At 34.9% G+C, this 27,549-nt stretch overlaps 1 protein-coding gene across 10 annotated transcripts in view; it reads left to right on the top strand.

Annotated features, from left to right (window-relative positions):
• The window catches only part of WDPCP (WD repeat containing planar cell polarity effector), a 301,344-nt gene that overhangs the window by 106,470 nt on the left and 167,325 nt on the right, over positions 1-27,549 (top strand). For all 10 annotated transcript variants that reach the window (XM_054701619.1, XM_054701618.1, XM_037527477.2 and 7 more), the window contains 3 exons: positions 7,243-7,357; positions 9,627-9,760; positions 13,483-13,674. In XM_054701619.1, the coding sequence (XP_054557594.1) occupies positions 7,243-7,357; positions 9,627-9,760; positions 13,483-13,674 (441 nt within the window). The remainder of the gene's footprint in view (positions 1-7,242; positions 7,358-9,626; positions 9,761-13,482; positions 13,675-27,549) is intronic.

Here is a 27,549-nt window from a genome sequence, read left to right as displayed (position 1 = left end):
TTGATCCTAATAAGTACCCAAACTGGGTTTCAATAAGAGGCTACCCTAGTTTCCAACACCTCTAGAGATTGGAATGCCCCAGAGTTCAGATCTTGGACCTCTTTCTCTCCCTCCCTCATTACTATTATTATTATTATTTTTTTAGCTTTTTGATATCTACAACTTTATTTTTTTTAACACTTAAAAAATTTTAATATTATATAATTCTTACATCATTTTTCATTTTTGCACAATGTGTGCATTTTCATTTTGGTTATATTCCCCATACAATTGCACCTCCCCCTTATTTTGACCCTAGTCCTTCCTCTCCACACACACCCCATTCCCAGTAGTGTGTCTCTGGTTTATAGAAGAGATCATGCTCAGCAAAATAAGTCAGAAAGAAAAAGAAAAATACCGAATGGTCTCACTCACAGCAGGAATTTAGAAAACCTAAATAAGAGACCAGGAAAAAGACTAATTAATGCAAAGTAAAAATCAAAATCAACAATCAACTATTATTATTATTATTATTATTAGAAGTAGTGACAACAGAATTTATTTTCTCACAGTTCTGGGGGCTCAAAGTCTAAGACTATGTTGCCTTCAGGGTTGACTTCTGGCGAGGCCTCTCTTCCTAACTGTAGGTGGCTGTTATGTCATACAACCTTTCTTTTGTTGGCTCACGAGAAGAGAGCAAGAGCCCTTTGGTGTTTCTTCCTCTTATAGGAACACCAGTCAGAATTGATTAGGATCTCACTCTGAAGACCTCTCCACTATAGTTAAAAGGAGAATTTACTCAGTTCTATGACTTAAACACTACCTTTATATTGCCAGTGGCATCCAAAATGTGTATCTCAGCTCTCACTTCAGTTGGAACTCAGACTCATTTCTAATTATCTACTTAATATCTCTTCTTGTAGTTCAGTAGACACCATGTTTAAACCAAATTGTTAATTCACCCTAATCTAAATTTGGTTCTCCTCGCTTGTTTCCTTCTTAGTAAACCCAGCAGCTTACCACAAAAAAACCTTCAGGTGTTTCCTCTGTAGGCCACGTCCAATCCTGGTTGATCTCTTTAAATTTTTTCTCAAATCTGTACATATATTGTCTCTCTAGCATTGCCATACTAGTTCACACCATCATCTTCTCTCATCTGACCACTGCAATGACCTCATAGTGGCCTCCTTGCTTCTACTCTTACCATGACCTCCTCTGAAAACACAGATTAGATTATAATTCTCGGCTATTTAATTCTAGTGACTTCTCATGAAAGAATCGAACCCAGCCTCACCCCTGATTACCTTTCTGATTTTATCTACTTAGAATATCTGTTCCTCTCACTCTCCTTCAGCTGCACTGACCTACCTTTCTTTAGTCATCCCAGGTACATCCCAACCTCACAGTTTTTGCATTTGCTGTACTCTACCTCAAACTCCCTTTCTCCACATAATCACATGGCTTGCTCCTTCATCTGTGTCTACACTCAAATGACATTTCCTCAGAAAGGCCTTTTTATTTCTTTAGTAATCGTCCTACTTACAACAGCATCCTCCTAAAATTCTTATCCTTACTGTGCTGCATTTTTTCTGTTGTTTTTATTGCTATCAGACAATTATTTTAAAACTGTTTATGTCTCCTTTATCCATACTTGAATATTTGCAAACTCCCCAAGGGAAGGGAAGATAAGGGCATTGTCTGTCTTATTCACTGCTATACCTTCATCTCAAACAGGGTCTGACTTATACAAAGTACTAAATATATATTTGTGGAATGAGTGATGTATGAATAAGTGGCTACACCTACTCATTGAGAAATATTCAGAAGGAATGCCCAAACTCACTCAGCATGATCCACAGTCCCCAAATCACTGCTCTTAAATCCATGTGTAGATTCGCTATCTACTGATCTATGCCTATTGTACCTTGATACCTCCCCTTTGGATCCTTTCCAGCTTAGGTTTCTTCTTTTTATCTACTCTCACAAGTTGCACTTTCCATCTCCATTCCACTAAACTGGTCTTTTTGAGCTATTTTTATAACATAACATGTTCGTGCATAGATAAAGCAATTTCTATTAGGAGATGAGAGTTATAACATGGCAGCATGGTAGGAACAGAAAATGAGGAACAAGAAATTAGATTTGGACAAATTAAATTTTAAAGTTCTAAGGGAACCTGAAAATATCTTGGAGACAGTATCCTTGTGAAATCATTGCAAATGGGAAAGGTAGCAAAAGATTTTGTTACAATTCACCTAGAGACCATCATCTAATGACAACAGACAATATAGTGAGAATATATCACATGAGTAGTGGTTGAGTAATAATAGTAACTGCAAATATTATGTGCTAGGTATTATTCTAAATATTGTTTGTAAAATTTATTTAATCTTCATCTTCAGGATCATGCTCAGTGAAATAAGCCAGAAAGAAAAAGAAAAATACCACATGGTTTCACTCATAGCAGGAATTTAGAAAACCTAAATAAGGGACCAGGAAAAAGACTAATTATAATAAAGTAAAAATCAAAATCAACAAGCAACTATAAACCAGAGACACACTACAGGGGTGGGAGGGGAGAAGGGGGAGAAGGGAGTAGGATCAAAACCAGGGTGGTGGGAATTGGATGGGGACTATAACCAAGATGAAAATGCATACATTGTACAAAAATGAAAAATGATGTAAAAAATATACAAAATTAAAAAAACAAAAAAAAGTCAAAAAAGTAAATAAAATCACTTATTCTCCAAAAAAAAAATCTTCATCCTCTGAAATTACTACTATTCTATCATATCAGATGGAGAAATGAAGTTACAGAGAGGTTAAGTAATTCCCTCAAGGTCACACAGCAAGAGGTAGAGCCAATGCTAATTTCAGTCTGTGCTCTTAACTACTATGCTATTACTCTTAATATTTAAAAAGAGTGCTATTGAAGAAATATAGGGGATTTCTTCAATACTGTAAGGATTGGGGCTTTATCTCAAGCTCAAGCATGAACCACCTCCTTATTTTCCTGAAGTGTATGTACTAATAGGATCAGTAACAATACTTTATTGCACTTAGTTGCTTGGATTTCTGCTCTCTGTTAACCTTTATTAACTTATTTTAAGAGTTGTATTTGAGCCACTAAATTTAGTTTAGTGCTTGGCATATAATAAATAGTTTTTGTTGAATGAAAAAAATCAGTATGACAATTAAATAGCTTAGAAACTGTCCAATGGTATAAAAACTTTCCTGTCAGGTAATGAACTCCTGGTCATAGGCAGTATTTAGACACAAGCTAAATGCTGAAGGGATGCTACAAAAGGAATTTCCATGTTCTGTGGAAGTGGAAGATTAAACTTCATTTCCCCATCTGATCTGATAGTATTAATTTCATAGGATGAGGATCCAATAACTTTACAACTGATCCTACGATCACTTAATTATGTCTTTCCCAAGCATTTGGTTCATATCTACTTTGTGCCTAGTGTTCTAGACTCTGAAGATAAAAAGGCAAAAGTTGCCTAGTCAGTATTATAAGGAGCTACTAGTCAGCAGATAATTAAGGGAACAGCGAGTCCTCCAGATCTGTGGGTTCTGCCTTGGTCATTCCAATCAAATGTGGATTAAAAATACATACTATAGGGCCACCCTGGTGGCTCAAGGAGTTAAGCATCGCACTATGAAGCAATCTACAGCTTCTGGAGCATGAGTTCAATCCCTGGCCAGCCAGGGAGCAACCCACATGGCGAGGCAGAATTCTCCTGTCTCTCCCCCTGCTCCCTTCAGCAGTGTATTTCAGTCAGTCTGCCTTCTGTTCCCCACTCTGTCTCTGGTGGATCCTCTCACCCCCCTGCATCTCAGGCCTGTACCCCAGTTCTTGTATGCATAAATAAATCTTTACGAAAAAGAAAATGCATACTATATAGCTAAACCTACTATGGTTGCATCTGGACTGAACATGTACAAGACTATTTTTCCTTGCCTTTATTCCCTCAGCAATACAGTATAAAAACTAGTTACATAACATTTAGATTGTATCAGGTATTATAAGGATCTAGAAATAACAAAGTGTAGGGGAAGATTTGTGTAGGTTATAAGCAAATATGCCATTTTATATAACGGACTTTAACAACAACAGGTTTTGGTATCCATGAGAGTGCTAGAACTAAGAAATGACTGTATAGCTATAAAGTTTCAGTAGATAAAAACAGGAAAGGACAGATTTTAGAGATATCTTGAGTAAATGGGCAAGGGATAAAAGAGCTTGTATAGGTAGACAACTAGATATAAGGGATGACCCTAAAACCGCCTGCCTGAGAAGGGAGATTAGGGAGTGAAGACCACATACTGTGTTGTTATGGAGGAATTCCCCCAAAGGGACATATATTACAGAGCTGACTGTAATCAGTAGAGATCAATTTATTTGTGAAATCTTTTGAAATTCTTGGAAAAATGCTCCTTCTCTCTCAGTCTCCAAAACCAATGAAAATGATTTAAGTCCATCCTTCTCCAATTCCCAACCTGTTAGTCCCTTTAGGAGCATTAATATGAAATGGAAAGGCCTTTGTTAGGTGATTCACTAGAAAGAAAGCTTTATGGTCACTAGAACAAGGATGTAACAGTTAAGTAAAAAGGGAGTCTCTGGTTTCTTTTCTGATTCTTGTGCCTAGAATCTGCTAGGCAGTTGGGGACCAGTGGTCTGTCTTTTTATTACCCAGGTCCCTTGTGCTGCTGCTTTTCTAGACATATCCAAATGTGTCTTGACACAGAATCAATTTCTCTAGCTGGGACATGATACCTAAGTAGGTGGGGAATTCCCCTGTTTTGTTTAAATCATAGTTGTCTTTGAGTTTGGCTAACATGTCCATGATTAGTTTAATGACAATTGGATTTTTTTCTTTTACACCATATGCTACTTCATGATTCATCTGCTTTGCGTCTGTTGCCTTGAAGGTGAAACAATTTCTTCCAATGTTGATATTTCATAATCTCCTAGATAACAAGCAAACAGATAGATATAGCCTCTTTGGAAGTTTTAAACATTTGGAGATGAATGAATTATACTGCCACAAATGGAAAAGAACAGCGTAAAATCATAATGGTGATATCCAGTCATCTTTTGTTGTGTAGTTGGATAAAACTGATAAAGCCCAGTTACTTGACTATGTTTATCTTCCTTTGAGGAATTGTTTCTGGTATGTGTTACTTATGAATTTTAAAATTCAACATTTTACTGTAATTGCTTTGATTTACATGTATTTTAATGTACTAAGCTGACAATATCTTTGTGGAAGTGGGCTTTAAAATGCCAAATAAATGCTAACATACACCATTTATATTGTAATGGTGGCATCTTTTCTGTATTTAATGAATAGCAATGACTAGTCAAATCTCAAGAAGTCTTTTAACTTGTAAAAGGGAATGGAGGCATCACACGCCCAGATTTCAAACTATACTACAAAGCCTTAATAATCAAAACTGCATGGTACTGGAATAAGAACAGACACACGGATCTGTGGAACCAAATAGAAAATCCAGAAATAAACCCACAGATTTACAGTCAACTAATCTTTGACAAAGGAGTAAAGAATATGTAATGGAGCAAAGAAAGTCTGTTCAATAAATGGTGCTGGGAACACTGGGTCACTACATGCAAAAGAATGAAGCTTGACTACCTCACACCATGCACAAAAGCCAACTCAAAATGGATTAAAGAACTAGACATAAGACCTGAAACCATAAAATATAGAGAAGGAAATATAGGCAAAACACTACATGACATGCACCTCAAAAACATCTTTACAGACACATCACCCTAAGCAGTGATAGTGAAGGCAAAGATAAACAGCTGGGACTACATCAAATTAAAGAGCTTCTGCACAGCAAAAGAGACAATACCAAAACAAAGAGAAACCCCACCGACTGGGAGAAAATTTTTGCACACAACACTAATGATGAAGGACTAATCACAAAAATCTACAAAGAGCTGATGAGACTCAACAAAAACAAAGAACATAATCCAGTCAAAATATGGGCAGAAGAGCTAAAAAGAAACTTCTCTGAAAAGGAAATGCAAATGGCCAACAGGCATATGAAAAAGTGTTCAACATTACTTGCAATCAGGGAAATGCAAATCAAAACTACAATGAGATACCATCTTACACCAGTGAGAATGGCACATATTAAAAAAACTAGCAACAACAAATGTTGGTGAGGAAGTGGAAAATAAGGAATTCTCCTACACTGCTGGTGGGAGTGCACATTGGTCCAACCACTATGGAAAGTTGTATGGCGATTCCTCAACCTACTTAAGATAGAGCTTCCATATGATCCAGCAATTCCACTCCTAGGTATTTACCCAAAGGACATAGAAACATTAATTCAAAAGGGCACCTGCACCCCTATGTTTAAGCAGCACTATTTACAATAGCTAATCTTTGGAAACAACCCAAATGCCCAAAAATAGATGACTGGATCAAGAAGATGTGGTACATATACACCATGGAATATTACTCAGCAATCAAAAAAGATAAATTCATGCCATTTGCAGCAACATGGATGGAGCTGGAAGGGCTCATGCTCAGCGAAATAAGCCAGAAAGAAAAAGAAAATTACCAGATGGTCTCACTCATAGCAAGAATTTAGAAAACCTAAATAAGGGACCAGGAAAAAGCCAAATTATAATAAAGAAAAAATCAAAATCAAGAAGCCACTATAAACCGGAGACACACTACGGGGGTGGGGGTGGAGGAAGGAGAGATTAGGGTCAAAATAAGGGGGGTGCAATTGTATGGGGAATATAACCAAAATGAAAATGCATATTTGTCCAAAAATGAAAAATGATGTATGAATTATATAAAATAAACAAAAATAAATATTTTTTTTAAAAAAAGAAGTCTTAACTTGTGACATAAATAGCAATCTTTCAGAACCTTTTAATGGAACACACTGCAATTCTGAATACAATGCAAAGGAGTTATTTCTTCACTGGTACTTCCTAAGTACTAAGAAGATTAGAATTAGACTTCTAATAAATATTATCTGAATTCATCTTTTGCAGATAGTTTTAATCAGTAAACTTACTGTGCTGCATCACTGTATCACCTGTATCTTTTCACTCAGAATGTCCATGGTTTGTTTTTGGTGAAGAGAAACTATACTTTCATGATATAGATGCATGTGTAAATATCTTTATAAGTTGTATATTTGGAGAGAGATTTTTCAAAGATTCTAATTCTCAGTATATCTTTGTCTTTCTTCCCCTTTACTTGGTTTTAGCTCCTCTTTGGTTCAGGTGTGCTGGTGTCCCTAAGTCTTTCTGGGCCTCAGCTGGAAAGAGTGGTGATTGACAGAAGCCTGGTGGGAAAGCTCATCTCAGACACCATCAGTGATGGTAATTACCCCCATGTGCAAACCAATTGCCTACATTAACAGTGGGGCAGGAGAGATACTGTGTCAACAGGTAGACTAATTACTACCACTGGAGACTTGCAAACGCAAGTAATTGCTTGTAATAGCATAGTTCCAACCTCTGGGACCAATATAAGTTTTGACTATTTAATATAAAAGTTTTTATTAAGTGTTAGACATATTCTGAGTATTTTTTGCTCTTTAAAAAATGTAAATGTATTTTCAAACAAGGTTTTTTGTTGTGGTCTTTCAAAATTAGCATCACTGACATTTTACGTATTTTCCATTTTCAAATAAATTTTGAAAAAATACCCTAATGTATCAACATAGCCACCAATTAAAAAGATCTGTGCTTTGGCTATTAGGGGAAGATTCTTTGTTACTAAAGTCTATGAATATTAACTTACATTTGAGAGAGTTTTGGCAGTATTTCCAAATATCAAAAACCAGTGTCAAACATACTTTTAGATAAATCTGGATCTGCTTATGTGATATCACAATCAGTATGTAATTGCTCCAAAACACATAAGAAAATATTTTAATCCTGTTATTGAAAAGTTATGATACTGGCAAAAGCTCCTCTGCTGTGCCAACCTACCTTTCATTAAATTCAAAACACAACCTTATCAAGAGTAGTTATTTCCACTTTACAGGTAAGGAAATTCAAGATGAGATGCTAAGAAACAAATGAGATACTAAGAACAGCTCAAAAGTGACTGAGCTGAGATCTGAACCCAGGTGCTAGTTATGCTACCCATTTTCTTTTTGCTGTACTATACCCCTAAAGTTTTAGAAGTCTTTTATCCAAGGCAAGAAGTTCTAAGAAACAGATTGCATTCTCACTAGAGATTGAAAATTGTCAGTATTTTAAATTGAATAATCAAGAATAGCATGTTTTTGTGGAGATGATAGAGGTCTTCCTTTTGCTGTGTGCTCTCATTCGCTACCTCTGAAGAAAGAATTTCATCATCTTAAAAAAAACACTCTGCAGGATGGCTATAATTAGTATCATTCCAGATGATAATAAGCTGGAGGGGTAGGATGGAAATGTGCCATTTTCTTTTCCTTACCAGGAATATGCTGCTAAGTAAACTTCTCTTGTGGAAGAGATTCCGTTCCAGATGTCTAATATTTGACCCCTTTGTTGCCACTGCAAATAAAATAGTGACTATGATGATTTTGTCACTCCTCTACAAGAATTAAAAGGAGACCTCCAACACTATTCATGTCTCTGAGATATCTTTTTTTTTTACTTGTTTCCTTTATTTATACCCCAAATAATACACTCTCATGAGACCATGATAACAATGTGATTTCTTGGCAGTTCTCCAGGTTCTCCTGTAATTGCGTAGCTCTACTGTTGGTTACTGCTTGCATAGCCAGGGTTGTGCAAATAAAGAAAAATATGTAATTTCTTTAAGAATGAAAAAACATTTCTCAAATTCCTATTGTGTTTGTATCAATTTTACTTAACATTAATGAACATTATGTATTGCCTGTGTGCTTTAGAAATAAAACTAGGAATAATCTTCATTATTAAATATTAATTTATATAATATACAATTAACATGGTATGCTTAATTTCATTTAACCTGTATATCCTCAAAAGGAAGTTTCATTGATGAAATTTTTTTTATTTTTTTATTTTATTATTTTTTTTTGTGGGACCCTCGCTGGTGGCTGGGGAACGAACCGGCGCTGCAGAGACTGCGGGCAGCCTCGCAGCCCAGTGCTCAACTGCTGCGCCACCAGGGGAGGCCCCCATTGATGAAAATTTTTAGAATAGAAAAAGCAAGATTGGTGGCTAACACTGAATTGTATCCCCTAATGAATCCAATTTATTCTTAGATGGTTTATGTCCTATATACACCTATAAAAGGCTGTGCACAAATGTTTTTATCCTTGTATTCATATGTGAAATAGCCTTTATTTTATGCTTTTCTATCCCTAATTTCCAAATACATCTCATTTGGTGGTTGTCCCCAAAACAGTATTTATTAAAATTATTAAAATGGTCACAGGAAAAAAGAAAATATCAAATCTATGTATGATTAGATTGATCATCATTGTTTATCTACTTAATGTCCTTATCTACTTAATGTCCTTGTAAAACATCATAATGATGTTTAGAGACTTTAGTTATTTCAATTAATAGTCATCTTCTGAAAATACATTTCAGTGGGAAAAAATTATTAATTCATTATTTGATTCTACCTTAGTGTTTGATAGTATTATCAAATCTTTTTCCATAGCTCTCCTTACAGACAGCTTTATCATCTTGTCATTTTTGGCACAAAGCAAACTATGTTTTATTCAGTTTACCAAGAAGATGGGTTCTCCTGATATAAACAGAAGACTGGAAAAACTTTCAGCCTTGGATTATAAGGTAGAGATTTCAATTTGTACAGTCATATTGCTATTTATTAAGGTATTATAGAATGCCACATGGGTTGATAGTGTGTCCATTATTCTTGAATATTTCCAGATTTCAGAAAACACAGAGTTATTACAGGATTAAGCTTGATTCACTAGAAACAGTGGCCATCCTAAGTTTTCTTTTACTTTTATTATGGGGGGCTAACAATGGCATCTTGGGAACAATTTATGTAATACTTATAGAGGCAAGTTATATATGTGAAAGTGATATTCTTGCTAGTGGTAGTGTGTATCCCATCTCATCTTTCCCTTAGACCCTATGTCATATTTCTAGGCTAGGATAGCTGCCCTGGTTTCCATTTCACAAGAAAAGAAAGAAGGGAGAGGTATTTGCAGAGGTTAATAGAAAAGTGTAATAAACAGGGAGCAGAAACTCCCGCCTTCTCTTTCCAACTCCCAGATACACTGAAGAAAAAGCAAAAAAAAAAAAAAAGAAAAACTCCTTCATGTATTGGTATCTCTCCCTTCACTAACTCCAGGTAATTTGTTTCCTTGTATCAGGGACTTTACATCTGTTAAGGTAGGATTTTTATTTTAAATGATGTGTTTAAGTTTTACCACATTACATTTTAACTGCTTGGAAGGCATACTCTCTGCTGGGATGAGTATCTAATACATTTTCCAGGCTGTTTCAGTTCAAGGCCTCTTTTCAGCAATGACTTGTGTTTGCAAGATTGATCCAGCCTCTGTGACGTGGATTTGAGACAGTTCACTGTTCACTGGGAACAGAGCTGATATACAGCTTCCTTAAAAAAGATGCACCCTATGCCATACCTAGAGTTTCTATAGCAAGAGCAAAGATTTTTAGAAGTCAGTTCCGTGGCATGAAACTTTGTGTATTTTTGAAATAGTGGTATTTAACCTAACTCTTTGCTCTTCTATATTGGTTTTTACTTTTTTTTTTAAGACTTATTTTATTTATTTATGCATACAAGAGCTGGGGTACAGACTAGAGGTGTGGAGGTGAGAGGATTCACCAGAGACAGAGTGGGGAGCAGAACAGGCAGATCGACTGAAATACCCTGTTGAGGGGAGCAGCAGGTAAGACAGGAGAATTCTGCCTTGCCATGTGGGTCAGCTCCCTGGCCAGGGATCAAACTCATGCTGCAGTGGCTGCCAATAGCTTCATAGATCTGAGACTTAACCCCTTGCACTACCAGGGAGGCCCTGTTTTTTTGCTGTGACTGACATGGTAGTAGTATGGGGAGGACTTAAGTTTATTTAGTGAGAATATCTATTCTTATAAGGAAGATGTTAACAAGGGATAAAGTATATTTAAAAATTCATATGATAATAAACTACAATTTGACTTTGTTTGCCAACTTTGTGGAATGTCTGTAATAGTTTGATAATAATGATCTTCAACTGGAAATCATTGTTATCTATTATATTTTGGTTAGTCAAAAAACAGTGTTAACATTCTTAATGCAGTTTTATTTTCTAGAATGACTAACTGTAGATTTACTTGAAATGTTGTTTTTATACCAGTATGCATTAACTCAAACTATTTAAAGTGTTTTTAATGTTCTCTATAAAATTTTGTATAACTTGTTTCTCCCTGTCAAGTGTGATGAATAGCTTGGTAAAATCTCCTCAACTGAAGAATAATAGCTGCCTGTTAATGAGAGCAGAGAGAAACTCATCTTTTCTTATGAAAAAATGTGGAAAAAATGTGGAAAAAAATGTGGAAAAAAAAATGTGGGTCTTTATACCTTAAGTAAGAGAATTACTTTATTAGAATTCTTACTCTTCCTGTCTTTGGATTGGGGAAAGTAGGAATATGATTTCTCAATGTCATTTCTATACACTAGAGAAGTATCCTGCTTCCTTTTAGAAAGTCCAAGAGTTTTGTTTTTTGGTTCAATATTTAAAATATTGATATTTAATACTTAGTGAACACTGTCATTTGTCCATTGGAAGGATAGTATAAGAAATTTATTCATTTTACTTGCCCTTTCACCATTACGATAAAATATCAATGCCATTAAAACTCATGGCAAACATGAAATTTTACAACATAAATGATTTGCATTGTGTAGGGACTAACATCACCAGTCTCTTGTTTCTTCATCTAGAAGTTCATAAGTAATATGGCAAATAGGACATGAAAATAATGTATATTTTTAAAGACTTAGTAATTCCATCCTGATATATCTCAAAGAAGATAGCTAGTTAAATAATGATATTGAGAGATTTTAAATACACAAATTTACACTTCAAAATATCAAGTACATCTGTGTTGTCTGTCATTGCCTACTTGTATTTTAAAACAAGGAAATGGTGTAGAGTATTATAATTCTGCTTTTCTTTACAGCTGTACCATAATTTAATTCTGTTAGATTGAAATAATTTTGGCAAAGAAAATTACAGGGTAAATATCCTGAAACTACTGACCTTTAACAAGTTTTCCTGTCTACATTTTAAAAATTCAATTCAATTTATTTGACAGTGAAGGGACAGTGCAAGGAGTTAAATGTTTACCATGAGAGAACAACACTGGTAATTACTTTGATTTCAGTTCCTTTTCATGTGCATTCAGAGGATGAAGAGGTCAATAATATTATGGCCATGCAAATAGAAAAGGGTTCCTTTTGACCATATTAAAAAAAAATAGCAGAGGATTATTAAAGCATTAACCTTGATTTTAATGGCCTTGGTTGAGTGGTGAGATCACAATTTGGATGAGCCTGATTATTTACTAAATACAATACATAAATGCAACGGGTTCTTAACACCCATTGCACTCTGGCATTATCGCATTACTGCCATCCTTTGTTGCCTTGCAGACAGGAATATGAAAGCAATCTGTCATGTAGTGAGACTGGCTCCAGAAGCATTTCTCTGATAAGAAGACCCCCTGCCCTTTGCTAGTGTCTGGTCCAGTAGGCTTAGCCATGCGCTTAATCCCCAGAAAGTGGTTCGATTATTGCTGACCAGCAATGGCAAGATAGTTTTTTTTTTTCCTTCCAAGCTATCAACCTTCCATTAATTCCTTAAGCAGAAATACGGTGCAATCTATATTTCCTTGGCATGTGTCACCCAGATGGTGCCGTGCTTATGTTTTCAAATAACCATGTTCCAAAATAACATAGTTTGAATAATAAATTCTACAAATCCTTCCGAAGAAAGAGAAGCATAATTCTCAAAAGCTGCATAAACTTTTACGCATGATGCTGTGGCTTATCCCTTTATGCAGAATATGTGTATATGTCTCATATAGTCTTTAAAGTGATATTTGCCTCAAGTTGTTTTTCCTTTTGTTGTCAGTCATTGTTAATATGTTATGTCTTAAACAGTAGTCAGACACTCTTGGTCAGCAGAATTGAACTTGTCATTTAATATGGCTGGTCTTAAATCCTATGTGTAGGTCGATGCTGTCAGGCAACCATGACTGTACATTTTGGTATTGATTGGGATTGCTACAACCAATGCCTCCCTAACTCACATTTCTCCTTTCCTTTCCTCTGCTAAAAATGGGGAGAATATTGAACATATGTCTTTTTTGTATGTGTCAAAAGAATTTGGTAAATTCTGACACCTCCTTAAGCACATGTTTAGCATGGATATTTACTTGCACTCATCTACATTTACAGATGCTTTAATTTTTGTAATACTTGGAGGTTTCATCTTTAAAAAATAATTCTTTTATGTTTCTTTTTTTTTAACCATTAGATTTCCTATTATGAAATACCTGGTCCAGTAAACAGAAATACAAAGCGTCGTCTAGCTATCAATTGTGCTCAGGACATGATTGTTTGCTGGTGGCCACTGGTCAGTGATGATGCTTGGCCGTGGGCCCCCATTTCTTCTGAGAAGAACAGAGCCAATCTGCTGCTCCTGGGTTATGCTCAAGGAATACTGGAGGTAAATCTAAAGCAAGTACATACATTTTATTGATGAGAAAATAAAATAGGATTATTAGTTTTTCTATTCTGAAATAAAATTGAAAATTTAAAACCTGCACTTTATTTTCCTCAAATATTCAGAAAAGGAAATTATGTATGAAATAAGATTCTTTGAATTAATCGTATCTAGAGAATACACAAACAATTTGTGGCTGGCCTAAATAGCACACTGATTAGGAGAAGAGGCTTCAGGATTAAAATCCTGTGTCTGCCACTACCTAGGCTCTTGGCCCTTGTGACTAACCTCTTTGTGTTGTGAATTGTGGGTTTGTTATTTGAAAAGTAGAGTTAAAGATAAATGAGTTAACATGAATTTAGAGCTATAGCTATGTATAGTACACTCCTAATCAGTGATCAGTATTGTGACTCTTATTAATATCATTACTGATAGTCATACTGTTTGCTCAGAATTTCATGCCTGTTAAAGCTGTGCTATCAATCACCTTCAACTTCAGTCAGTCAGTTAACAAATATCAGTTAGATGTTATAATTTGTGCAAGACCCTGTGGTGCTGCACTGTGACTGGGGTGAGAATTTGTAAGGAGGGCTGTCGAGCAATAGTCTTCTTAGTTGAGCATCTACTGCAGACAGGAGCGCCATAGGGTCTGTCTAGGAGACCAGGAAAAATCTTACCTTATCTTTTCCTGACAATGTTTCTATCATCATTCATTATTGCGAACTTATGTGTATTTTCAGTTTGTATCATTTCTTTGAGTATTAAAATCTGTTATTTATAACTTTAAAAAAAGAAAACCTTTCTCCCTCTGCTTTTTAAAAGTTTTTACCTGGAAAGAAATAGTGTGTTCCTTTATTTTCTCTAACTGTAATATTTTTGGCTTTAAAGAGTATTTTTCATGATTAGTATTCTGAGATACAGTCTGCAAGTCCAAGTTTTCTCTAGCCCTACCTACCTCTCCTGATTTTAAAACTTCCAGGCTGTCTTTTAAGACTGGTATGCCGTTGGTTGGTTGGTTGGTTAGATAGTTAGGTCCCTTTTTCTGGAAATTTTCCAATTTGTTGCATTACTTAAAACCACTTATAATACTTTAGGTATGGATTTTGTGAGCCTAAGGAAGTCTCTATTCCTATTCACTTTCCGTTCTTGCCCACCATTCTATTAATATTGGTCCTAAGCTAATTAAGTAAGACTTCATTAAAGTGACAATATAATAAAGCCATAGAATTCTGTTAAATTTCCTGTCTTCTAGTAAAAGTAAAAACAAATGAGCCTTTAATTATGAATTACCTTTATTTGAAATGAGTGCATCATGAAACTGGGACTTTTCTAAAAGGATATACATATGGGCTTACATACTTCATCTGCTGGTCTCATCTATAATAGATCTTGAACTTTCGAGTTGGACAAACCTAGATTTGCCTGTGGTTGGATCATATGCTAACATTGAGCTCAATCAGGTTTATTTCCTCTGAGATGCTGCTTGCTTTTAGTTAATTCTGTTGTCTGTGGCCTTGGGTAGATCATCTACCCTCTTGGCTATAGTTTTCTATCTTTTAAAATGATGGATTAAGCCAGATAGGTCACCACCAGGTACCTGACAGCTCTAAACCATGCTTATCTATATTCTGAAGCACAGATTCAGTTTAGCCATTGCCTGTCAAATGCCTTCAGTGGATGCTGAAACTAAACCCAGTCTCAGCACAGAGAAGTCCACGCTGATTGGCTCTGCAGTACCTTTCCAGTCTCACTTCCTTTTATAAAACTGTGTTCCAGCCTATTGATTTACTTAATGCTTCATTTTTTCCTGACTCCTTTCTGTGCACATTACTGGTGTTTCTACCAGAAAGCCTCTTCCTCTCTTTTTCCACATCATTCAAGTTATCGAGTATGGCCATGAAGTAAGCCTTGCATTTCATTCCAGGGGTAATGAATAAGAAAATATCCATGTTCATAAGAATCTAAGCGTCTACCAATGAGAAACATATAAAAAAATAAAGTAAGGATACTAAAATGTTAAATGATGCTGCGTATAGAATATGTGTAAGCTAGAATGGGAGCCAATGGGTATGATTGATTCTACTTAGAGAGATAGTAAGGACTGAATATAAATAAGTAAAAAGGCTTCACTAAGTACTCAAATAGGACATCTTAAACTATTTTACTATTATTTCTAAGTTTCATATCAAAATTATACTTAGCTCTATGGAGTGTATTGGTTTAGCTTTTATGTTTTATCCCTTCTGAAACAGTACCAAAAATATCTGATACTTTAAGGCTTGGTAAAACTCACTTATCAAACTGCTTCAGTGTGGTGTTTTTTATGGAAGACAGATTTTTTTCAAGGGTTGTTTTTGGAATTTCCATGTTTTCCTTGAGTCATTTTTCTATAATTTGTATTTCTGGAAAATTAGCCATTTTGTCTAAGTATTTTAATAGATTTTCATAAATTTGTATATGATATTTACACATGATTTTCAATCATTTACCATGGATTGCATAGCTAGTGTACCCCTTTTAAAATCTTACTATATTAGTATATATACTACTTTTTTAATATAGTATATATAGTACTTTTTTTTGCAAGAAGCTTTAGTCTTGAATTTGGCTATTTTATATTCATTCTATCAAAATTAAACCATAAAATTTGTAAAGTCTTCCTTTTCAGGACCTCATGTGAACATCAGTATGCAAAAGGTGAATATTTTGAAAGAAATGTCTTGGGAATTGTTTCTTTCATGTGTATTTGCAGACATCTTCAACTGTAAATTATAGCGTTTTTTTAAGACCATGAACTGAAGTAACTATAAAAGTAATATTCAGGCATATCTCTTTAAATTTTTTTCACTAGTGACCAATAGACTTTTTAAATTATTCATCAGAATGGTGGATATATAGTATACTCCTAAGCCTTAACAGTCTAACTAAAAAAGTTGCAGCCCCGTGGAGAAGAAATTTAATTTTTGCATCTATTAAACTATAGGATTCTTAAAAAGCTTTTCCCACCCAAGTTCAGTCAGATAATAAGCTTTTATTTGGACAGTGGCAAGATCCCTGAGTAGTGGCTCCTAGCCTTGGCAACACATTACAATCACCTGCAGAGCATTTACAAAGGGGCCCACCCAGGCAAGTTACATCAGAATTTCTAGAGGGGCAGGAGGCATCTGTATTCTTTTACAGGTTCCCTAGGTGATTCTCATGTGCATCCAAGTTAAGAACCACTGCATTACATACAGCAAACTTAAAAAAAAAAAAAAATTAAAGCCATCCTTTTTGCATAACAGACCATGGAAAGGATAAAGCCCACATACTGAACCAAATGAGAGTTTTAACAGTAGATTCTAAGTAGAAAATTGGCTTACCAAGCTGCTTTTTAAAAAAGAAAACAAAGGAAACATAGACATAGGCTCTCTGTGACGGAATTATCGGTCTTTCAGAGGAGGAACTTTTTTTAATTTATTTTATGGATATTAGATAACTGCTGGTCCAATTTCACACCACAGAGCTCTAAACAACAGTATATATCTTAATTAGAAGCACAGAACAGAAAGTTATGTAGTTTAAGAAAATAATTTCTTTTGAAAAATGTGTAATAGATAATATAGAGAAAAAGAAAAAAATTATCAATAGATAACTTTTAAATAGTTTTAATGGTATTTGTGTGAATTATCATATGTAATAATGGTAGTTGTTTTTATTTAAATCTCACATCATCTGTCTATCTCCTTTTGGAAAGTTAACTATTATCCTAGAACTATATGATTTATCACTTTGTCAAAATTGTTATAACAATATAACTTACTCTTCCTTTATCTTTATATTTGTGAGCAAGTTTTTTAACTTTTCACCTGTATGGATTGGTAATGTTTCCTGAGTATGGTGGTAATTTCTTACTCAGAAAATGTCACCTGAATTTGTTTAACAAATTAATCAAAAAACACATAAGCTGATCTACAAAACCTTAAAACCTGATGTCATGGTTAGAAAAATATAACCTCACCAAGATAAATTTTCCCATAATAATTCAAAACTATTCTTGCAGTAATGTACAAGAGAAGCAACTGGTGCAAAAGTGAAAATGTAACTGGGCCTCCCTGGTGATATAAGGGTTAAGTGTCAGCCCTGTCATGCTGTAACTGCTAAGGCCAGAGTTTGATCCCCACCAGGGAGCTAATCCACATTTGGCACAGCAGACCTTTTTTGTCTCACCCACTGGTCCCCTCAGCAGTGTATTTCAGTCATTCCTCCTGTTCTGCTCCTCACTCTGTCTCTGGTGAATCCTCTCATCCCCCGTACCTCGGGCCTACCCCCAATTCTATACAAAAATAAATAGAATCTTCAAAAGAAAAAATGTAACCAACTGAACCATACTCAGGTGAAGAAATAGAGCCTTATTGACATCCAGAAATACCGTCACATTCTTTGTCATGATCTCAAACCCTTCCTGGTCCCCAAAAGTGGCCACAATCATTACTTTTAATAACTTTCTTGTATACCCATATAGTTTTTAACACCTAAACATGCATTCACAATTGTAGTTTAATATCCATATAAAACACTTAAGTGTGTTTCTTTAATCTCTTTTTACCTCTAAATCCCCCCTGCATCCCTGTCTTTACCTTAAACTTTATTTGTTGAAAATGTAGTGTCCCACATTCTGGACTTTGTAGTTTGCATAAGCTTGTTGTGGTTCAGTGTGCTTGTCTTTTGAAATTCTGCAAGTTAGTAGTCAGTTTGGGCAAGGCTATGTCAGATGGTGTATTCTTTTATCAAAAGGCAAATAATTAGGTTTCCTCTTTCCTTGTTATCTCTCTTTTTGGATGGTAGCAATTGATGCTCAATACCTAGATTTATTCATTCATTAGGGTAGCAAAATAGTGGCACTCTAATATTTTTTTTCATTTATTAATTGATATACAGCTCTTCCTTGGCAAATGGTTCTAAGTCCCAATAAACCGCTTGTGAGTTTAAAGTATCATAAGTCAAAATGCATTTAATGCTCCTAACCTATCAAATAACTTATCTTAGACTAATTACCTTAAATGTGCTCAGAACACTTAGATAACCTAAAGTTTAGAAAATCAGCACAAAGCCATTTTATTATAAAGTGTTGAATATCTCATATTATTTGTTGAGTACACTACTGAAAGTGAAAAATAGTCTGTAGCACTTCAGTTATTTACCTTCATTATCATGGGACTGACTGGGAGCTGCTGCTTACTACCTCTTGCTGCTGCCAGCATCAGGAGAATTATCAGACCACATATTGCTAGCCCAGCAATATGTAAGATCAAAATTTACAATTGAGGGGCTTCCCTGGTGGCACAAGGGGTTAAGACGCAATATATGAAGCTTACCGCAGCCACTGCAGCATGAGTTCCATCCCCAGGCAGGGAGCAACCCACATGGCGCAGCAGACCTCTCCTAACTCACCCGCTGCTCCCCTCAGCAGTGTATTTCAGTCAATCTGCCTGTTCTGTTCCCCGCTCTGTCTCTAGTGAATCCTTTCACCCCTCGCACCTCTGGCCTGTACCCCTGTTCTTGTATGCATAGACAAATAAATCTTTTAAAAAATTTACAATTGAAGTGTGGTTTCTACCGAATGCATGTTGTTTTTGCATCATTGTAAAGTAGAAAAATCAAATTGAACAATTGTAAAAGATTGCCTGTACTTTTATAAAGGGGCACTTCCATTCATCTATTTGTCTGTTCTGATCTGTCTCTTTACTAACTGGGTTGTTTGTTTTTTGTTGTTGTTAAATTAAATACATTGTTTGTATATGTTGGAGATTAACCCCAAGTCAGTTGTGTATTTATGTGAGTATTTTCTCCCATTCAGTAGGCTGTCTTTTTAATCCACTAATGTTTTCTTTGCTGTGTAAAAGCTTTTTAACTTGAGTTAAAAGTTATATACAAACAATGAATAAGAAGAAATATTCCACTCACAATCAAATGAAAAAGAATCAAATATCTAGGAGTTAACCTAACAAAGGAAGAGAAGAATTCATACAATGAAAACTATAAGACATTATTAAATGACAGGGAACATGACATAAAGAGAAGGAAAAACATTTCATGCTCCTGAATAGGGAGAATCAATATAGTCAAAATGTCTTGTCTATCAAAAGTGATAAATTTAGCATAATCCCTGTTGAAATATCAACAATTTTCTTCAAAGAAACTGAACCAAAAAAAATATTAAAATTTATATGGAACCATCAAAGGCTTTGCGTTGCAAAAGCAATCCTGAGAAAAAAAGGGAATAAGGTTTTTTGTCCTACTGGTTGAGTCTCATCTTTATGTTTTGAAATCTATACCCAATGTTTTCTTCTGTATATTTTATCATTGTATCTTATATCTAAATCTTTAATCCAGTTGGAATTTATTTTTGTGCATGGAGTTAGAGTGATTCAACTTACATATGTCCTTCCAGCTTTGCTAGTACCATTTGTTAAAGAGGCTCTCCTTTCCCCATTGTATGGTTGTTACTCTTTTATCAATAATTGCTAATATATATTTGGATTTGTTTCTGAATTTTTCATTCTGTTCCATTTGTTTTTCTTTATCCCAATACCATATTGCTTTATAATATAACATCAGGTGACATAATGCCTCTGTTTCTTACCTTTTTTACTCAGGATTGCTTTAGCTATTCAGAGCCTTGGTTCTGGATAAATTTTAGTATTTTTTTGTTCAGTTACTTTGAAGAACGTTGTTGATATATCAATAGAGGTTATTCTAAATTTATCACTTTTGGCAGACCAGACATTTTGACTATATTGATTCTCCCTATTCAGGAGCATGAAATGTTTTTCCTTCTCTTTATGTCATGTTCTCTGTCATTTAATAATGTCTTATAGTTTTCATTGTATGAACCCTTCACCTCCTTTGTTAGGCTAACTCCTAGATATCTGGTTCTTTTTCATGTGACTGTGAATAGAATTATTTCTTCTTCTTTTTTTTTTTAAGGACTTATTTATTGATTGATTGATTGATACATACATACGTACAAGCACTGGGTACAGTCAGAAGCACGGGAGGGTGAGAGAATTCACCAGAGCCAGAGCAGAGAGCACAGCAGGCAGAAGGACCGAAGTACACTGCTGAGGGGAGCAGCGGGTGGCCGGAGAGGTCTGCGCGCCATGTGGGATCCTCCTCAGATGGCTGGGGAGCAGCCGGGGATCGAACTGGCGCTGCAGCGACTTCTGGCAGCTTCGCAACCCAGCATTCAACCACTGCGCCACCAGGGAGGCCCAGAATTATTTCTTCTTATTCATTGTTTGTATATACAAAATGCAACAGATTTTTTTACGTTGATTTGTAACCTGCCACTCTTCTGTATTCATTTAGTTTCTAATAGGTTTTTGGTGGCGTCTTTAGGGGTTTCTATATACAGTGTAATACCAGCTACAAACAACAATTTCACTTCTTTTTTCCCCCAACATGGAGTCCTTTATTTCCTTTTGTTGTCTGAGTGCTCTAGCTGAACCCTCCAAAACTAAATTAATCAGAAGTGATGTGGGTCTCTTTTTCTTATTCCTGATATTAAAGGGAAGGCTTTTGATTTTTCATGATTCAGGCTTATACTAGATATGTGTTTGCAATATATGACCTTCATTATATCAAGGTAGGTTCCTTCAGTTTCCATCTTGTTTAGAGTTTATATCATAGATGGTGCTGAATCTTTTCTCTGTATCTATTTCGTAACTATCACATGATTTTATCTTTTCTTTTGTTGATGATATGTATTACCTTGATGATTTAAGTATATTAAACTATCCTTGCGTCCCTGGGATAAATCCTACTTGATCATGATGTTTAATGCTTATAATGTATTGTTGAATTTGATTTGCTAGTACTTTGTTGAAAATTTTCACATAAATATTCATCGTGGATATGGCTGAGGTTTTCTTGCGCTATCTTTGGATTCAGTATTAGGGTAATGTTGTACATTTAATGCTGCACGTTTAATGTTCATTAAATGTATTAGGGAGCATGTCCTCTTCTTGGGTTCTTAGAAATAACTTCAGCAGGGTGGGTATAAGCTTTTCTTTGAAGATTTAATAGAATTTGTTCGTAAAGCCCTTTGGTCTTTTGTTTTGGGGAAGATTTTTGATTAATGTTTCAATTTTCATGATTATGATCAGTTTATTCAACTTTTCTGTTTCTTCTTGGTTTAGTCTTGGTGAACTTTATTCCAGAAATTTGTCCACTTCTTCAAGGTCAACGAATTTATCAGTCTGTAATTATTCATAGAAATCGCTTATGATCCTTTGTGTATCTGCAGTAATTTTTCCACTTTCATTTTTAATTGTTTATTAATGTTTCTCTCATCTTTATCGGTTTTATTTGTCAGTTTTGTTTATCTTCCTGAAGAGTCAAGTTAGTTTAATTGTTTTACAAGTGCTCTTTTTAAATTTTTATTATCATTCTTATTTTTATTATTTCCCCCCTTCTACTTAAGGTTTTGTTTTCTTTTTCAGGTTGTTTCAAGGCTGGCTAATATTAAGTTATTTATTTGAGATTTCTTGTTTCTTATAGTAGGCCTGGATTGTAATTATCTTCCCTCTTATGACTGCTTTTGCTGCATGCCACAAATTCTTGTACCTTGCATCCTCATTTTCACTAGTCTTACAGTATTTTTTTATTTCTGATTTAATTTCCTCTTTATCCAGTAGCTATTAAGCAGGATGTTGCTTAATCACCATGTATTTGAGGTTTTTCTATAGTTGATTTCTAGTTTTAAGGCATTGTGGTCAGAAAGAGTACTTGATATGATTTCAGTCTTCGTAGTGTTATTGACAGTTTACTTGTATCCTGACAGATGGTGTATTCTTGACATTTTTTTATGTGCACTTAAAATGTATATGAGCAGTTTTTGAGTGGGGTGCTTTGTAGATGTATATTAAGACTATTTGGTCTGGCTCCTTATTTATAGCTATTGTTTATTTATTCACATTTATTTATTGTTTATTTATCAACATGTCTTGTTGATCTGCCCATAGTTGTTAAGTGGTTATATTATAAATCCTCTAGTGTTTTTGTGTCCTGACAATATTATGCTTTATTTCTGTTAACTATTAATAATTGTTGTGTATATCTTGGTGCTCAATCACTTGGCGCATATGTATTTATTAGTGTTATTTCTTCATGTTTTATTAGACCCTTAATCATAATGTAGTATCCATATCTATCTATTGCTACCTTTTCAAATTGGAAATCCATTTTATCTCATATAAGTATTGCTATTCCTGACATTTTATGATTGCTATTGCTTGTACTATTGCCTTCTAGTCTGTAACTGTTAGTCTGTTTGTCTTTGTTGGTAATATTAGTTTCCTGTAAACAGCAGAAAGTTGGCCTTTGTTTTGAAATACTCTCACCCACTCTACCACCTAATACCTTTAATTGTTAAATTCAACCCATTTCAATTTAAGGTGATTATTGAGACATAAATGCTCATTGTCATTGTGTTATTATTTTTTAATTATTTTAATATGATTTTGTCCTTTTATTTTTTATCTTCCTTTTATGTTTTTAGATTCCATTTCCATTATCGTTACATATTAACTTCTGTTGTTTTTTGTTTGAATGTTCTGCTGAGACTAGTGTATGATAGACTATTTTTGTGGCCCATTGTATGATTTGATCTCAAACCTGGTCTGATAGGCCACATTTTTATTCTCCTATTTTCCCACATTGTATAATTTAAGTGTCTGTTACCTCAAGATTTGTTATTGCTTCATAAAAATACTTTTAATACTTTTTCCATGTCTAGGATGGTGTTGATATCTTCTTTAATTTTTGCTATTCATTGAAGCTGTTTACCTTCCCTTCTGCCTTGAATGATAGTCTTGTAGGATAAATATTTTAGTCTGGAAATCTTTTTCTCTGAGTAGTTTTAATGTCTCCTGCCTTTCCCTTCTTACTTGTAAGGTTTCCATTGAAAAGTTCACGGGCTGTTTAATAGGTATTCCCTTACAAGTTACTCTTCTTTATCTTGATGCTTTTAAAAATCTGTCCTTGTTATTGGTTTGATTATATTTCAATAGCTTAATGTGTCTAGTGTTTGTGTGTTGGTCTAGTATTGTTTTGTTTGGAAGTTTTGGACTTCTTGGATCAGGGCAACTGACTGAGATGGTTCTCAGCAATTATTTCTTAATATACATTTTATACTCCTTTCTCTTTCTCTTCTTGTTCTGGAACCCATATGATATAAAGATATTATTTCTCTTGAGGTTTTTCCAAAGAGCTCTTACACTGTTTTCACTTTTTTAAATTCTCTTTTCTCTTTGTTATTCTATTTTTTTGCTCTCTATCACTGTGCTTTCAGGCTTGCTAGTTCTCTCCATTACTGGCATTTGTCACTTGTGGGGCTCTCTGTCATATTTTTTAATTCAGGTATAGTAGTTTTTATGTCCATTAGTTCTACAGTAGTTATAACAGCCTCATATTTTCTTGATCTGTATTATTTTACTGCTTTTGATTTTTTTTCTTAATTTGGCAAGCATGGTTATCATTGTTACCTTGAACCCCTCCTAAATCATATGTCACAGTTCTACTGGATTGAGACTTCTCTCCAGTTATTTTTTTTTTTTTTTTTTTTTTTTGGTTTTTTTTTTGAGGTTTTTATTTTTTTTATATTATTATTATTTTTTTACATCATTGTTCATTTTCTTTTTTTTTTTTTTTTTATTTTTTATTTTTTTTTTTTTTTAAATATTAAATTTTATTTTTATATTCCCCCATACAATTGCAAATGCCCCATTCTGACCCCAATCAGTTATTTTTTTTTGTATTAGTATTTGTGATATGTTCTTTCTTTTCATTTTTAGTTTTATTGTGTGTAATAGGAAGTTTTTTTTTTTAAGTAGTTTTTTTTTTTTTTTTAAGATTTATATATTTATTTATTTATATAAGCACTGGGTAGTCAGAAGCGCGGGAGGGTGAGAGAACTCACCAGAGCCAGAGCAGGGAGCAGAGCAGGCAGAAGGACTGAAGCACACTGTCTAGGGGAGCAGCGGGCAGCAGGAGAGGTCTGTGCGCCATGTGGGACCCTCACCCGGTGGCCGGGGATCGAACCGGCGCTGCAGAGGCTGTAGGCAGCTTTGCAACCCAGCGCTCAATCGCTGCGCCAACAGGGAGGCCCAGTTTTCTTTTTTTTTTCAATCTTAATAAATTGGCTTTATGCCCCGCCTATAAAAGGCTGGATATAATCCTTGGTATTGTACCCAGGTTTTTTATAAATTGATTTTTATAAATTGATAACTGTTCAAATGACCTGGGCACTGGTTCTGATGTAAAGGGTGAAATGTAGAAAGGAACTGGGGCAGTAGGGCATCAAAGGGTTGCCTCCAGTGAGGATTAAGGATTCGAGCTTTCTACAGTGCTGTGGGTACCCAAGTTGCATAGTAGGAATCCACAGTGATTCCCCCACCTCCCTTGAACCAACCCTTAAACCAAACCATCTCATACTTGTTTCTTGCCAGCCTCACCCTCTAAACTGTGGTGCTAGGTGATGGCTACAATTAAGACTGGACAACAAACTGGGAATTGATCTCTTTGTTTTCTGAGTTTGGGTCTTACTGTGGGGCATGTTTTCCTGTTGTGATGATCCAGGTATTTCAAAATTTTCATTAGTGAGAATATTCAATCTTGTCTTAGTTTTTGTCCCTAATTTGGGGAAGGCAGGTATTTGGCATAACACAGCCAATGGATGCCTTTTCTGTGCGAGGACACATAGGTGATCCAACCAGACTCTCACCACCAGTTCAGACTTCAGAACTTAAGCCCCAGGCTTAAGCCAGGAATCATCACTTTATACCCTTACTTCTGTAGTTCTGCAGTGGTGCACCCTCTGTCTTGCCTGCTGACTTTCTGCACCCCCTTCTCCAGTGTAATGCCCATTTTTAAAGGTCCCTGATGTTGAGCTATGCCCTTGAGTTAGCAGAGGAACTTCATATAGCAACTGCTTCTCTTTCTCATAGGTTGTACTGTGCTGGTATCATTCTAAATATTGCTTAGTTATAGTTTTTCCTACCCCTTTCCACCATTTGCTCCTGATGTATGCAAATAGTCATCCATTTATCTTTCACTGGTTGTTTTCTTACTTTTGTTACTCTCGGTTTTATGTGGAAGAAGCAATCCCAGTGTCTTCACTCTGCTGCCAGCTTGCCAGATTCCAGTATTTTCTTTTTATATAATATAATTAATATATGGACTTACGGACATTTGAGTTGAGGGACTTTATAAATTGTAATTATTCTTTTGGAAGCTCAAATTGTTTTATCTTTGGCCAGTAGGAGGCTCTTCAATGTAGCCCCTCTATTTGCCATAACCTCAGTTTCCTTGGCTAGCTCCCTGATACTTGGTATAATTTTTTCCTTTCATATGCATTTCTTGCCACAGCCTTGGTAATAGCCATTTTATCAATAAACTCTCTTTTCTTTTAATGAAAAATTGTATTTTTAGGTCCAAATTGGGAGTGAGGTACATTTTATTGTCATTATTGGGTTGGTTATTGTTTCTACATTTCTTTAATAGAAAGATATAGAGATTTTATACATACATGTATTCATGGTGAGTTCGTAGTTATACTTCTTACTCAAATACAGAATTTTGTGATTTTAATTTAACCTCTTCTGGGTTAAATCTGTATCTCCTCTATTCTGCACCAAAAATCCTAGTTTGCAGGGAGGAACAGGGGATGAACTATAATATCCCATAATTTGTTACTTGTTTTATCCCACAGTACACATATACCAGTCTTAGAATAGTCATACTATCAGTAACTAATATAAATTAAAAGAACATTCCAAAACATTTTGCCAGTATCTTTTTCACATCTCCCCCTTTCATTTTTAAGCAGTAATTTTTTTAAAAAATTAATTGATTTTTAACTGAGGCAATTTTGGGGTATGCCCATCAGGTACTACCACCATAGTGCTTTATTTGCATATTTGGAAAATGTACTCATTACATCCACTCCTCTTTCACTTTTTAATCCATGTCTGGTTGCCCATGGGCTTTTGGTTTTTCTTTTTAGTAGAACTGTGTCTTTCATATAGGGATTTAGAGAGGTTCAAAACTATGGTGCCACCATTGCCACTTTGTTAGAATCGGGGATGTTGTATTCATGGTTGTAACAGACACTTTTAGTTTGAACAAACTTTTTGTGAAAGGTGAAGCCCTGTGGTTAGAGTCATGTTTTTGCACATGTATATCCAGTTATTCCAGTGCTACTTGTTTAAAAGACTATCCTTTCTCCATTGAACTACCATTGCTCCTTTGTCAAAGAAGCGTTCACTATATTTATGTCAACTGAGCTTATCCGTGGGTCTATTTCTGGGTTCTTTTCTGTTCCACTGATCTATTTGGCTTTTTTCATGAAATAACTTTTTTATATAGGTTGTATTGACTGTTGTTACAAGTAAGTCTGTGAATTGAAGGGTTTTATTAGTAGACACATACAAGTTGGTGACCTTCTCATACCAAAAAATATGGATGAAGAATATTTATACTTCCAAGTAGATATATTCGTTTTTTCTAAGCTAATAAAACATTTATAAAGTTGTCTCTAGTATCCATGGGGAATTGATTCCAAGAACCCCCAAACCTTACCCAAATAGATACCAGAAAATGTTGATGTTCATTCAAATCCCTTTTCTAAAGTGGTATACTATTTGCATGTAACCTATGCACATTCTCTGTATACCTTAAATCATCTCCAGATGACTTAATGCCTTATATGATGTAAATGTTATGTAGTTAATTGTTATAATGTATACTTCAGGAAATAATGACCACAAAGAAAGTCTGTACATGTTGAGTACAACTGCATCCATAGTATGCATGTTTTAGTTTGTGCTTGGTTAAATC

This window comes from Talpa occidentalis, unplaced genomic scaffold (assembly GCF_014898055.3).
Source record: "Talpa occidentalis isolate TD23 unplaced genomic scaffold, MPIMG_talOcc4v2.1 talOcc4.5, whole genome shotgun sequence".
NCBI classification, from domain to species: Eukaryota; Metazoa; Chordata; class Mammalia; order Eulipotyphla; family Talpidae; genus Talpa; species Talpa occidentalis.
This window is presented reverse-complemented; position numbering and strand designations above follow the sequence as displayed.